Here is a 15,095-nt window from a genome sequence, read left to right as displayed (position 1 = left end):
TCTTGGGTGTGTTAGTTACCTGGCACGTCCCCATTCTGCTCTGGTCCTTGCTGGATAAGTAAGATGGGGAGGTACTGGCGGAGGCCCTGCCATAAACAGCGGAGTGTTTAAAGTTCAGATGAACTCCAGCTGCCATTGCCCTGAGGCAATCCTGGGCCCCCTGGGCCTTCCAGGGCCTGTGTGATGACCCCTTGGACCTGTGCCCAGGTCTCCTACAGCCAAAGAGATGAGTGGCCCAGCTGTAGGCCCCTTCCCGTGGCCCTGCCCCAGGCTCTGCAGGCCAGGGCAGCCCACATCCTCCCTGGCTCTGAGCTACGTGCAGGGCTGCGGGTGGGACAGCAGGAGAGTGGAATGTAATCTGTTTTGTATGACAAGCAACAACTACGGTGCCGACCCCCACCCCCACCATCACCTCCACTGCCAACGCATTCACAGACACCCCAGAAGACTCCTCAGGCTCCCCACCTGTGACCAGCCAGCACTCCGATGGCAGGTAAGTCAGCTTGGATGCTGCTGTTCCCTGTGGCCCACTGGTCCCAAACTTCTCTGGTGTGGGGACCCTTTGTGGTCCCACGTCCCAGCCAGGATGCCAGGGGCCCTTCCTCTTGCTCTCAGGCCGCACAGTATCCTTGGTGAGCCCCCACCCCATCCTGTGTCCTGGAGCTCAGTGCAGTTCGGAGGTTTGTTGGTTCATTCATGCATCCATCCCACTTCCACTGAGTTACATTCTGCTTGGCCGGCACTGTGTTGGGCTCAGGTCTCACAGATATAGCGCGTCCCATGTGGAGCTGAGAGTGTGGGAGATGGAGGAGCCGGCATTCAGGGCAGAGGGCATGGCCAGGGTGTGTGGGCACAGGGTCATGGGGCCACAGTGACCCCTGGTCCAAATTCTGGGAGAACAGGAAGGGCCTGGGGAAGCCCTGTTTCTGTTATGAATTCCTTGTTACTGTTATGGCAACAGCGGGGATCCTGACGATTCCTGGAGTCTCTAGACCACCTGGCAGCTCACAGAGGACTTTCTTGCCTGGTTTCCCCTTTGTGTGGGTCTGTGTCCCAATCCCTTCTTCTTCTTATAAGAACCCCAGTCATTTCCTTTCCAGAAGAGCAAGCGAGGGCGAGAAGAGTAAGAAATGAGGAGAGCGGGTGGGGGTGGGGGTGGGGGGAGACAGTGGAAGCCAATGTCAGCCTTGGCCATTTTCTTGGAATGAAATGGGGCTGTTATGGGATTTCGAGCACAGGAGGGAGATGCTGAACTTTGGTTAAAAGCGTTCCCTGGCTGCTGTGTTGATGATGAAATGTAGTGTGTGTGTGTGTGTGTGTGTGTGTGTGTGTGTGTGTGTGTTGGAGGATGTATGAGTTTCCTGTGGCTGCCATAATGAAATAGCACAAACTGGGTGGCTTAACACAAGACAAGTTTATTCTCTCACAGCCCAGGAGGCCCATGATCTGTATAAGTGCCGCGCGCTAACCGATTGCGCCACTGGAGCTCCTGAGGTCCATGATCTGAAATCAAGGTTTCGAAAGGGTTGGCTTCTTGGAGCTCAAGTGTGTGGGCCGATGGCAACGACCTTAGGCCCATTTCGGATGCCCAGACACTTCAGTAAAATTCCAAGGAGGCGCTGAGCTGAGGTGGGGGTAGAACCTGTCCCATGCCTCTCTCTTGGCTGTTGGTGGCTGGCCATCCTTGGCGTTCCTTGGCCTGTGGCTGAATCATTCCAGTCTCTGCTCCTGTTGTCACATGGTCTCTGTGACCGTGTCCCTGTTGCCCAAATTTTCCTTTTATAAGGACACCAGTCGTTGGGTTAGGCCCACCCTAATGCAGTACGACATCTCTTTTTTTTTTTTTTTTAAAATATATTTTATTGATTTTTTACAGAGAGGAAGGGAGAGAGATAGAGAGTTAGAAACATCGATGAGAGAGAAACATCGATCAGCTGCCTCCTGCACATCTCCTACTGGGGATGTGCCCGCAACCCAGGTGCATGCCCTTGACCGGAATCGAACCCGGGACCCCTCAGTCCGCAGGCCGACGCTCTATCCACTGAGCCAAACCGGTTTCGGCTGTACGACATCTCTTGATCACATCTGCAAAGATCCTATTTCCAAACAGGTCATCTTCCCAGGTTCTGAGTGACATGAGTTGTGGGCTGGGGGACACTGTGCAGCCAGGTCAGAGGACCAGTGAGGAAGCAGGGAGACCTCGCCAGTGCCTGTTGTCATAAAACTTCTCTTAGGCTTCTAAACCCATTGAAACTCCCTTGTGGCACCCTCCTCTCCTTTAAAAACAACAGCCATTTTTGAGGGCACCCAGGAGTGGGGTTCCCAGGCTGGAAACTGCGAGTCAAAAGGCGTGTGGCCCTGTCTGCTACCGGGTGGATGGGATAAGGCCCAGAGGCAGGAGGTGAGCCAGGGCTCACCGTGTCTTCTGTTGTTTCCAGTGATGACTCCCTGTATCTCTGCATCTCCCTGCCCCTCTTCATTGTTCTGTTGCTGCTTGTCTTGGCGGCAGTCTCACTGTTGGTGTGGAGAGTGGTGAAGCGACAGAAGGAAGGTGAGAGGACCTGGCTGGGCTGGGCTGGGCTGGGCTGGGTGGAAGTGTGTGGGCCGATGTCGACAGGGCTGGCTCCTTTGAGCTCAAGTGTGTGGAACAATGGCAATGACCTCATGCCCATGTCAGGTGCGCAGCCACTTACGTGAAATTCCTATGGTTGCCAAGGAGGTACTGAGCTGACATGGGGTAGGGAGAAACACACACACACACACACACACACACACACACACACACGCACACACACACACATGCACACACACGTAAATGCGCACACACCTGCATGAGCACATGCACATGTATGCAACACGACATATTGCACATGCACACACAGATAACACGTGTAAACACAGATTACATGTATGCACACACATGCGTGCATGCACATGGGTCATACACAGAGTCCTCTGGGTTTTATTATAAAGGTTGGTTGAGATTCCTACTTTTGCTCCTCCTCCACCCCAGCCATTCACTCATAAGCCAGCCTCATCCAACAGGGGATCTGGCCCCAAGCAAACCCTCCTCCTGTCTGGCTCCACTTCCACATCCTCACGTAATGGCACTGCCCCTTCTCAGAGCCCACTGGGACCTGCGCTCTCTCTCATGAGGTCCTCTCCAACCCGCTCGCTCCCCCGAGCCTGGGGGATCTTGTAGTCGGGGAGGGGAAGCCTAGCTCTGTTCATCACGTTTTCTCCCAAGTGCATTGTCCATGGCTCATGTTGTAGGTACTGTCTGTGCTCTTCAGTATCTAGACTTTTGAAACTAAAAATCTGGCTGGAAAACATCTTGTTTCTTTGTTGTCTCTAAAGCTGGGAGGCCAGGGGAGGACCAAAGGACAGACAGAAATGGGAACCAGCGAACACCTGAAAGCCAGGCCATCTGCTGCTGACCCAGCTTGAGCACCCCTGGGTCTCCACAGATGAATTTTACCGATGGGCACCCGTGTGTCAGGCACAGCCAGGTGCCGGCCGTGCGAGGAAGGGCAGGCTCAGCCGCCCAGCAGCCCACAGCCCACCTGAAGCCTAACCAGAATTCGGTGGGACCATCTGATGTATGAGACAGACAGACATCAAGTGCAGTGAGAGCTGGGGAGAGGGGATCCGACAGCCGGGCAGCTGGGTAGGTCGGTGTGAATGACGGATGAGGTAGAGCTCCCGGTAGCATTACAGGCAGAGCTTCTGGTTGGCATTACAGGATGGCCCTGGGATGGCAGTGAGGGAAACAATCCCAGGACGCTGATGGCTGGCTGGGCCGCCCAATCAGTTGATGTCACAGTTCTGTGATGAGGGGAACTGAGCTGAGATCCCCTTATTTTTCAAGTCGAGAAATGGAAGCCCAGAGAGGTGAATGCCCCATGTCACAGACTGTGTCATCTGAAGAGTCAGAATTAGAACCAGGTCTCCCTTCTGGAGTCTCATTCACCTCTTTTCTTTTTCTCTCTCCCAGACCTGGGGACCCTCCCAGTCTCAGGATGAGCTTTCTAATTCTGGTTGTTTTTGTCTTTTAGCTGCTGGGATACCCCCAGAGCAGGTAAGAGAGCCCCTGAGGTCAGACTGGATATACCAGACAGCACTTTCCCCCGCTTTTCTTATTTTCCATCTCTCAGGGGCCCTGAGGTTCAAATGTATCAGACAGACCATGTGCCCAAGTGTCCAGATCCTCCCAGCTGCAGGGCCTGGATGACTGGAGGGGGTGCTGGAAACAGCCAGGGGGGAGGGGCAGGTGTGGGAGACTGAGAGGTGGGAGCTGCAGGGGAAGCTGGGAGAGGGGGGCCAGGGCAGCAGAGGGGCTGGCGTCCTGCGGAAGAGGAACCTGGGCTTCCTCTCCCAGGTGCTCCAGCCCCCGGAGGACAATGTCTGCTATGCCAACCTGCCCTGGAAGCAGACAGGAGCCTCGCTCAGCTCCTTCAGGAAAAGGGCCCCCACACAGCCCTCCTCCTCTGCCCAGGACGACCAGGGGGAAGTGGAGTACATCACCATGGTGGGTACTTGCTGGGGCTGCTGTGGGCCTTGGATTCATCGTCCCTGCTTTGAGGATGGACTTTCCCCCGCCCCTGTGGGCACAGAGGAGGGTGGGTGGGGCACAATCGCAGCCATTGAAAGACTTGCCTGCTGAGCTCCCCAAGGCGCTTGGCCCTCGGAAGTGTCTCCATATCAGGTCTCCACATGGGGGACTGGGAGCCGGTCAGTGGAGACCCAGCCAGGCCCAGTGACCTGGGAGCACACGCAGAACGTGCTGCCCTGGCACGGAGTTGAGGGAGAGTCTCCTGCTGTGGCTGGAGCTCAGGGTGCCCTGCAGGGAGGAGGGAGGCGGGGCTGGAGGGCCTGGGAGTGGCCTTCAGAGTTCCCGAGGGGCGTGTCCCCCCAGCCTCAGGGAGGCCTCCTCATCCATGAGCACCCCTGCCCCTCAGCTTCCCTGACCTGCGTGCATCTCTGTTACAGGCCCCCTTTCTGGGTTCGGACGTTTCCTATGAGGCTCTGTCTCTGGACACCTTGGATCAGGACTCAATCTACAGCAACACACAGGACCTCATCACCCCCCTTCCCAGCAGGAGCCAGGAGCAGCTCATCCAGTTCAGTGCCATCAGGAAGCCTTAGCTGTGCTAAGGACCCCCTGTCCGACCCATACAAGGCCTGTCAGCACGTTCCTGCCTCGTCTGCTTTCTGCTCCCAGTCCTCTCATCGCCCCCAGCCCGGAACTGGGCTCCAAGCCTGGTCTCAGGGGACTTCTGGGAGATTGAAAGGGGTCTCCCCACTTCCCTTCCTCTCCCTCATAGTTTGGGAAGAGGCTGGGCTATGGGCTGGGCAGCTGAGGGAGGAATAATGATGATCATGACAATAATAGTAATGAACCTTTATTGCTGCCATGTGTGGTGGGTTGAATACGGTTCTATGTGTGCTAATCTCCAGAACCCGTGAGCATTTGCTTCTATGGCCAAAGGGGCTGGGCAGTGTAATTAAATGAAGGATTTGGAGATGCAGAGATGGTTCTGCATTATCCCGGCAGGCCCTAAATAGAACCACAAGGGTCCTTATAAGAGGGAGGCAAGAAGGTCACAAGAGAAGGGGCTGTGATGACGGAAGCAGAGGTTGGAATGACGCGGCCAGGAGCCAAGGAAAGCTGTAGCCTCTAGAAGCTGGAAAAGTCAAGGACTGGATCCGTCAGAAGGAACCAGCCTCGCGGAGACCCTGACTCCAGAACTGCAGGAGAATAAATGTACGTTGTTTACATGAAGCCACTAATTGATGCGGCAACATTGGAAACGGACGCCCTATTGTGGCAGGCGCTCCCTCCTAAGCGCTCTCCCTAGAGTAACTCATCCAATCCTCACAGCAGCCCTACCGGGCACCTCCATTACTGCCCCATTTTATAGATGAAGAGTCGAGGTCCAGAGAGGTTCAGTGACTTACTGAGTTTTTTCACCGCCAAGTGGATGAGTTGGAATTTGAACTCGGGCATTTTGCCTCCAGAGTCTGGGCCACCACCCTGCACTTGTGGGTCTAGGGAGGATAGTGTGTGTGTGTGTATGTGTGTATGTGTGTGTGTGTGTGTGTGTGTGTGTGCGCGCAGGCATGTGCATTCACATAGGGATAGTTAGTGAATATTTACAAACTCCGGACTCACCATGTTTCTTCTAGAGTCCTGGTAGCCCTCTCTCCAGAACATGTCCTGAATCCTGTCCTGTCCCCTTATCTCCATGGTGACCAGCCTCGTCCAAGCTGCCATCCAGTCCCCTGGCTGGAGTTCCTCTTTCCATCTGTGTCCATTCTCCCAGCAGCCAGACCTGCTCACTCCCTGCTTATCACCCTCGGGTGGCTTCTTCCGCAGCCTATGGGGCTACCAGGACCCCATGGTCCCTGCCTGCGCCTATGACCCTGTCTCTGACAACCTTCCTGCCCCTCGCTGTCCTTCATGCCCCAGGGGCCTTCCTGCTTGCCTTACAGGATAAGGCTTGTTCCCATCTCAGGGCATTGGCAGGTGCCTGCCCTTTCTGGAACCCTCTCCTTGCAGCTGGATGAATAGTTACCTACGGCTCATCATCACATCTCAGCTCAAATGTCCCTCTCCGAGCGGCCTTCCCTGACCACCCTAGTGGGCGAAGTCCCCACGATGCCTCCGATTTTTCTCTGTCACGTTGCCCTGCTTCACTTCCTTTAAAGTAGTGGTTCTCAATCTTCTGGCCCTTTAAATACAGTTCCTCATGTTGTGCCCCAACCATAAAATTATTTTTGTTGCTACTTCATAACTGTGATGTTGCTACTGTTATGAATCATAATGTAAATATCTGATATGCAGGATGGTCTTAAGTGACCCCTGTGAAAGGGTCATTTGACCGCCAAAGGGGTTGCGACCCACAGGTTGAGAACCACTGCTTTAGAGCATGTACTGCTTCATGAATTTTGTTTGTTTGTTGATCCTCACCCGAGGACATATATTTTTCCATTGATTTTCTTAGAGGTAGTGGAAGAGCGGGGGAGACACACACACAGAGAAATGTAAATAAGAGGAGGGAGCAGACATTGGCATCTCAGGGAATAGGCACCACTTGCTAGGGGGACTCTGGAGCTCCACTTCTTTCAACAATTATACCATTATCTCCCCTGGGAGGATGGACCCCGCTGGGAAGGGCATTGCCCGTGTGCTCTGCACCTCCATCCTCCCCTGTGGGCTCCAGGGAGGCTTCTCTGGCCTGAGCGGGAGGTGGAGACAGGAGCAGGCCGGGGTAAATTTAGAGCCACTTCAAGTGTCTGTTCAACACTTCCCCCGTCGGGTGCTCACCTCTGGCTGTTTACCTCCAGCCAAGCTGGGTTTCCTGCCCTGAACATGGAGGAAGTCAGAGCCCTTCCCCAGAGCAGTTGGTAAGAGGAAACATCAGCACACCAACAGCCATGCGTTCCAGGAACTTTCTCACGAAAGGGCCCAGGGATTCCACACGAGAGGGGAGTGCGCAGAGGGGAAGGCCTGCAGAGCGTGGAAAATGACGTTGGGGGTTGGTCTGAGTCACCATCCTTTACTACTCAGGCTGCCCAGGAGGACCAGCCAGCGCCACCCACCATGCCAGCTGCCTGCCCTGGGATCTGGGCAGGACCCACAAGCCAGCGATCACCAGTGATGTGACCTGCACTTCATCCATTTATCTGAGTCTCCTGGCTTTCCAGCAGGAGGAAAACAAGCTGCTGGAGACATTCCACAGGGAGGGATGGAGATATTCTACAGGGAGGGATGGAGACGTTCCACAGGGAGGGATGGAGAGGGATGGAGACATTCTACAGGGAGGGATGGAGACATTCCACAGGGAGGGATGGAGACATTCCACAGGGAGGGATGGAGACGTTCCACAGGGAGGGATGGAGACGTTCCACAGGGAGGGATGGAGACGTTCCACAGGGAGGGATGGAGACGTTCCACAGGGAGGGATGGAGACGTTCCACAGGGAGGGATGGAGAGGGATGGAGACATTCTACAGGGAGGGATGGAGACATTCCACAGGGAGGGATGGAGACGTTCCACAAGGAGGGATGGAGACGTTCCACAGGGAGGGATGGAGACATTCCACAGGGAGGGATGGAGACATTCTACAAGGAGGGATGGAGATATTCCACAGGGAGGGATGGAGACATTCCACAAGGAGGGATGGAGATATTCCACAGGGAGGGATGGAGACATTCCACAAGGAGGGATGGAGATATTCCACAGGGAGGGATGGAGACATTCCACAAGGAGGGATGGAGATATTCCACAGGGAGGGATGGAGACATTCCACAAGGAGGGATGGAGATATTCCACAGGGAGGGATGGAGACATTCCACAGGGAGGGATGGAGATATTCCACAGGGAGGGATGGAGATATTCCACAGGGAGGGATGGAGACGTTCCACAGGGAGGGATGGAGACATTCCACAGGGAGGGATGGAGACATTCCACAGGGAGGGTGCCGGGGTCCAACCCCAGCGGGTCCAGGGGTTCCCAAAGGCGTAGACGGGGTCGGCGAAGAGGGAATGACATGGAGACAGCATTCCGTTGATCAGCAACCTAGCCAGGATGTCTAGCCCGGATCTCCAGAGAGGTTCTGCTTCGGATCTCCAGCGAGGTTCTGTAGCCATGTTCCCTCGCTAGGTTCTCCAGCCAGGTTCTGTCCAGGCTCTCCAGTCAGGTTCAGTGTCCAGGTTCCAGTCAGGTTCTCCTGCCAATCTCTGTAGTCAGGTTCAGTCCAGGATCCCTTGCCATGTTCTCCCGCTAGGCTCTGTCTCTAGGCTCCGAGGCCAGTCCCTCTCCAGGATCCTCCGGCATGCTCTCTCCAGCAAAGTTCTTCTGTCTCTAGGCTCCGTGTAGGTTCTGTCTTCTTGATTCTGTTCTAAGTTCTGAGTGTTTCTGTCTTGTTACAACTGTATTTATACCAGTTGATTCAATCCTATCAATCTCTATTACAAAGGTTAGGGCGTTTCTTATCTCCATTCCAGGGAGAAAAGATTATGTAGTTTAAGCATGATTGTTCGTAGTTAAAGGGATTAATTACCCGCCTGGCACTTAGTTGAGGGCTTTTATTCCCTCCCTAACTTCAGGGGAAAATCCCTACCTGGGGAAACAACCTTTCTCGGAGAGGTGACCTTGGTTAAAACACAGCGCCAAGAAGGTGAGCAAACATATTAAGAACAGTATGCCATATATGCCAGGTCCCTTGAAACAACAAGGATGGACTGGCTCCCGGGAGGAGGGATGGAGATATTCCACAGGGAGGGATGGAGATATTCCACAGGGAGGGATGGAGACGTTCCACAGGGAGGGATGGAGATATTCCACAGGGAGGGATGGAGACATTCCACAGGGAGGGATGGAGATATTCTACAGGGAGGGAAGCCGCTCACTCTTCTGGGCTTTCCACCATATAGCGATTCTCTTCTGGGCTTTCCACCATATAGCGATTCTCTTCTGGCAAGTGTCTAGACTATTTTACGTAACATCTGGCTGCTCTGTCATAACATGAAATGATTCTTCCTCCTCCATAAGGGTAACCTCTGGGGAGGAAGAAGGGGGAGTGTGTGGGACGGGGTATGTGGGGGGAGTTCTGGGAAGCTGGAAGGTATTCCATCTCTTTATCTTGGTAGTGGTTGCCCAGAGGTGCTCACTTTGTGATAATCCATCAGGGTGCACCTGTATGATTTGAGCTTTTCTTGTGGTTGCTATTCTTCAATAAAAAGTTTATTTAAAAACCGTTCTTCCTAGCAACTAAGGTTGGAGGGGAGCCTACATCCCATGGTCATTGCATCCTAACAAGACAGCAGGAATTACTATACAGAAAACTTAAAAAATAAGACAAATACGTTGATACCCTGCCCCTTTACAAATGGTTTTTTAAGTGGATGACAATAAAAAAGTCATGCACAATAATGAAATAATATCAGTCAGAAGTAGTCAGCGTTATCATAGAAATAAAAACTTTCTACCCACATATGTCACTCTGTTGAGACCCCAGAAGGTTTGAAGCCAGCTTCTTCTCTCCAGAGGCTCACACCCAAGCTCAAAAGACCGGGCATTTATTAGCAGTTTGTTGATCTTTCCCAATTTTTTTAAAAAATATATTTTATTGATTTTTTTACAGAGAGGAAAGGAGAGAGATAGAGAGTCAGAAACATCGATGAGAGAGAAACATCGATCAGCTGCCTCCTGCACATCTCCCACTGGGGATGTGCCCGCAACCCAGGCACATGCCCCCGACCGGAATCGAACCCGGGACCTCTCAGTCCACAAGCCGACGCTCTATCCACTGAGCCAAACCGGTTTCGGCCCAATTTGTTGATCCGTAAGCCCAAAGGAAGTGAAAGTTCTCATGGGCCACATCCCACATTTCATGTGTGAGCAACTGAGGTGGGAACAACCTTAAGCTTAGACCCATGTATCTAGTCACCAGGACGCTTTTGTAATTGACTGGTAATTATGTTCGTTCGCTTGCATACACTGTCTATAAAGGCTAGACTCAACCTCAAAAAACGCAGATTTGATAATAGTTTACTTTAAACTGTAATGGCTTTAAAACTTTCAGACGGGGGCAGCTGTTATAAATCCTTCTCTTCTGTACCCCACAGTTCAGAGTCCATTTGAACATGGACCTGCTCTCTCCAATGACCGATCTTTCTTTATTTGTGTCAGAAATAGCCAGCATGACACAGGGCTGTGCGTCTGAAACTTTACTGTGTATATTTGTTTCCTAAGGATCCTGTTAAATTACAGATGCAGACGCAGCAGATCCGGGAGGAGACTGAGGTTTCACCTCTCTAACAAGCTCTCAGGCGATGCTAATGCTGCTGCTCTATGGACCACACTTGTACAGAGAAAACTTATGAGACCCAGAGTCAAAATTCCTGGCTTTTCGTATCAGCTCTGCCACTTTCTACCTTGTTTCCTTGGACAAGTCACTTTGGCTCTCTGGACTTCAGTTTCCTCAAACATAAACTGTGCAATAAGGGAAGAGGATGAGTCGTATTCAGGGGTCCTCAAACTACGGCCCCGAGGGCCACATGCGGCCCGCCAAAAACATTTATCCGGCCCGCCGGGTGTTTTTGCCGCCTCTGCCTGTCCTGCTTAGCAGCAGACTCGCCCCGGGCCCGCAGTGCGCATGTGTGGAATGTCTGAGGGACAGGGAACTGGCCCCCTGTTTAAAAAGTTTGAGGACCGCTGGCCGTATTATTTCAGAGCTTGCGCCAATGGAATTTTCAGAAGGGTATTTTGATCTTTAAAAATGTCCAAGTACAGGACAATGCACAGCCTCTCCGCGACCGACAAATAAAGTAGAAACTACAAGGATGGAATGAGGAGTCATGAGGACCCACAGTGACTTCTTGAAGCAAATAGATGGCTCTGATTCTTTCAAAACAATGGATGTTGGATGAAAAGTGTTGCCTAGAGCGAGACTGCCACTTTCCCCAACAATCGCTTCAAGAGTCGACCTACATTACTGAGGACTGAGTTGCATAAGGAACTCGAATGAGGGAAGCCACAGATGAACAAGAACTTTGAAATAAGCAGACAGTTTCAGGAGGATATGACTAAGTTAAGGCTGGAGGGCAGGTTTCTGGAGTCACGAGGGAGTCTGGTTTGAAAACAACAGGTTTTCTTTCTTTCTTTTTTCCTGCTGCAGATCACTTCCGTGTCTAATTTTAACCAAGTTGGAAGTGAAAGTTTTCATGGGCCACATGCGAGGTCTTTGACCACAACCGTAGGACCTAATGGGGCCTGGGTGGGAAGACAAACAGCCTCCCCAGCGGTTACACGGGAGTTCAGATGGATGAGAGGCAGGAGGGGGTGAATGAGAAAGGGACACCGGTGATTTAAATGAATGAACGAAGCTCCTGGCGATCGGAACCTCTGGCGGCGGCCCCTCCCCCAGAGCACACGCATCTCTGTTTTGAGCAGTAAACAGGATCCAACAGAAGGGGTTCCCTAGGCTCACGGATAGGGGCGAGTTTCTTCTTAAGTCCCTAAGCCAAGTCAGGGGAACAGAGAGAACTCCTGGTGAGGACACCTTCTCCCAGCGGTTGGGATGAGGGCGGGGGCCTGGAGGGGGGTCTTAACTTATGCAGGACATGCTCATGGAAGTCAGGGCCAGCTCCCCCCTGGTAGGAATTGAGTCTCTGCAGGTCCATGTCCGGCTTGGAGCCCGCCGATCCCGCTCTGCCGCGTTCTGCGTCAGAGCTTCCGGAAGCTGGGTCCAGTCCAGGCTCAGCTGGGCGCTGCAGGCTCAGGTCTAAGTCCCATGGGCCGGGCCGGGCCGCATCCCGGTTCAGCACTGGACAGCTCCCGCGGCACCGAGGAGGGTACCTGGAGCTCAGGTCTCAGACCTTGGCTTTTCAGCACAGCGATGCCGCCCTTGTGTGGCCGGGACCAGCGTCCTGACACCTGGTTGGTCTGTCTTGTGACTCCAGGGTGTGGGGAGGGACGCCAGCTTTCAGTCTAGCCAGCGGCCCGTGCGGATCTCATTCAGCTATGGGATCTCCGGAGGCTCAGCGACCCGGGCTGCATTCGCAGGGCATTGCGGTCCCGGAGCTCAGGGTTCCTGATTCTTCTCAGTGAATGAGCGTCCCCGTCATACCACGCAGCTCAGCTCTTCCCCAGGGTTTGCAGAGGCGAAGTCCTGAGACGCTGGCGCAGCTTCTCTGTTCTCCCTGGACATTTGGGACCACTTCCCTCATCTCAGCGGCCGGTGCTGTGTCCAGGGAGAGCCCAAGGGCTAAAAACGGAACTTCCATCTTCGACCTACCAGTGCCCTAGGACCGCAATGCTAGGATTAGACTGTTTTTATTTCCCCCCCAGTATTTTTAATTGATTTCAGAGAGGAAGGTAGAGGGAGAGAGAGATAGACATATCAATGATGAGAGAGAATCATTGATCAGCTGCCTTCTGCACACCCCCTATTGGGGATAGAGCCAGCTACCTGGCATGCGCCCTGACGGGGAATCAAACCATGACCTCCTGGTTCATAGGTCGACACTCAACCATTGAGCCACACCGGCCGGGCATGATTGCACTGTTTTTAAACTTTCAAGCCATGACTTTGCCTTCTTGTTGCATTGGGAGGTGCCCCTGAACAATCTGTATTGATATATTCCCTTGCTTTCCAGCTTCTGGTTGTGTGCCATCAATGGGGAGCCCCATAGGATATGGGGGGAGCAGGAGGAGGGCCGTGTGGGGGGAGGGTTACTAGGCTTTGCTGCGTTCCTCCACTGATGGTCACAGCTCCTGCCCGCCAGCCCCCTGCACACAGCCCTCTTGGTCCCTGGCTCTGTGATGGTTCCCTCCTCTCACCTCTCTTAGGCTGGGGAGTGGGGTGGGGGATGGAAGCCCTATAGGGACCCCAAAACACTGCACCATCCCTCCTGGTTTCCCAGCACCCTGCCTACACCTTGGTCAATAGTCTGTTTATTAAACCTCCTAGAATGATCCAACGCGAGTGACCACCTGCTTCCTGCTGGGACCCTGACAGAGCCCACGTGGGGCCCCGGAGGCGGGGAGCACTCATTGTGAATCCGATGCCCACAGTGGCCGAGAAGGAGCCGGGGATGAACTTGCCCTGGTCTTCCCCACGCCACTGTCACCCACCAGGATGATCTGAAGGGAGCAACGGAGAGGCGGGAGCCACAGTGTGAAGTAGCTTTCTGAGATGGTGTTGTGGCTGGGACAGTGGGTTCCTTGTAAACACACATACACATGTGTGCACACACACACACAAACCCCCACACAGACACATTCACACAGATGCACACATGGACAGAGGGTAGGCACATACACAGACACACTCTTACACACAGGTACAGTTTTGCCGTCACTCAGAGACAACCAGATAATTCCCTGCTCTGGACTCCAAGGGCAGCCTCCTAGGGTCGGTGGGGGCAGGAGGGCCCAGGATCAGGGGGCCAGGCCACAGGCAGAACCCTGAGCAGCTCAGAGGCTGTTCACTCCCTGTTCCCACGCCCAAGAAAGACCAGGAAAGCTTCTGCCCCCTTGGTTTCTCAAGGCCGTCATTTTCCCTAGAAACTAAACACTCGCCCCATTTTCAGAGACCCTGGGCAGAGGACGTGCTTGCGGAGAAGTGGGTCACAAGGCTGAGCAGGTTCTCACCCGATGGGGTAGTTGATCTTGTGAAGTGAAAGGCGGGCTCTGGCCACTTCCTGGAAACGCCCTGGATCGTCAGCTGCTGTGTTTTTCTGTGCAAAGAACCCCCCTGTCTCCTATTCATTTCTGATTTGGTAGGAAGGCCTGAGTTCTCCCCTCGGGACTCAGTGGCTCCTCAAGATGTCACAGGGTGTGTGTGACACATGGCCAAAGTGGCTCCAGGAGTGAAATATGAGAAAGGCTCTATCTTTTCATAACCTCTGAGCCCCACCTGAGGGCTTGCTGGGATCCCAAAGGGGGTGGAAGTTGGGGTATGGGCACTGAGTTGCAGGAAAAAGGGAATAAGACCTGCAGAACGTGTCTTAAAGGAAGCAACAGTGATAGGTTTTATAAAGAGGTGGGGGTGTGAGGAGCGAGGGAGGATGGCCAAGAGCAATGAGCTGGTTTGTTTTTCTTTTTTAAAAAAATTGTTGAGAGAAAGAGAGAGAGAGAGAGAGAGAGAGAGAGAGAGAGAGAGAGAGAGAGAGACAACATCAATTTGTTGTTTCGTTTATTTATGCATTCCCTGGTTGCCTATAGTATATTCCCTGACTAGGATCAAACCTGCAATCCAGGAGTATCAGAACTACACTCCAAACAATTGAGCCAACAACCAGGGCACAAGGAACCAGTTTCTTCATTAAGGAGCCCTTGGCATTACTGACAAGTTTATGGACGATTCAGGCTGGGGTTGATATCCATGGGCTCTTACCTGGAGGGCTGGGGCACAGCAGTGAGTTTCTGGTATGTCCTCAGGACAGAGGCCCCTCTTGCCCCTTGCTTCTTACTGAGCTACCAGGTGCCCTGTCTCTGAGCCCCTTTCTTTGCAGGCTGGGTTTTGATACCCCCTCGGCCTGATCTTTATGCCAATCTCTGGTCCAGAATCTCTCCCCTGACTTTC

General features: G+C 53.3%; 2 protein-coding genes across 15 annotated transcripts in view; one reads left to right on the top strand and one right to left on the bottom strand.

The window, feature by feature from the left end:
- CD300LF (CD300 molecule like family member f) overlaps positions 1–15,095 on the top strand; it is a 77,117-nt gene that overhangs the window by 1,365 nt on the left and 60,657 nt on the right. The window contains exon 2 of one of the 9 annotated variants that reach the window (XM_059671105.1): positions 376–493. The exons of the other annotated variants lie outside the window; for them this stretch is intronic. Within the exon in view, the coding sequence (XP_059527088.1) occupies positions 376–493 (118 nt within the window). The remainder of the gene's footprint in view (positions 1–375; positions 494–15,095) is intronic. 9 annotated transcript variants of the gene reach the window in all.
- RAB37 (RAB37, member RAS oncogene family) overlaps positions 1–15,095 on the bottom strand; it is a 58,118-nt gene that overhangs the window by 21,374 nt on the left and 21,649 nt on the right. Inside the window, exon 1 of one of the 6 annotated variants that reach the window (XM_059671127.1) lies at positions 12,120–12,642. The exons of 2 other annotated variants lie outside the window; for them this stretch is intronic. In XM_059671127.1, coding sequence (XP_059527110.1) covers positions 12,120–12,189 — 70 coding nt within the window. In that variant the 5' untranslated portion in view covers positions 12,190–12,642. Of the gene's footprint in view, positions 1–12,119; positions 12,643–15,095 lie in introns of those variants that run through there. 3 more of the 6 variants (XM_059671125.1, XM_059671121.1, XM_059671123.1) reach the window with 3 other exon arrangements.

Source organism: Myotis daubentonii, chromosome 16, assembly GCF_963259705.1.
Source record: "Myotis daubentonii chromosome 16, mMyoDau2.1, whole genome shotgun sequence".
In the NCBI taxonomy this organism is placed as follows: Eukaryota; Metazoa; Chordata; class Mammalia; order Chiroptera; family Vespertilionidae; genus Myotis; species Myotis daubentonii.
Note: the sequence above shows the minus strand (reverse complement) of the source record. Positions and strands in the feature narration are given on the sequence as shown.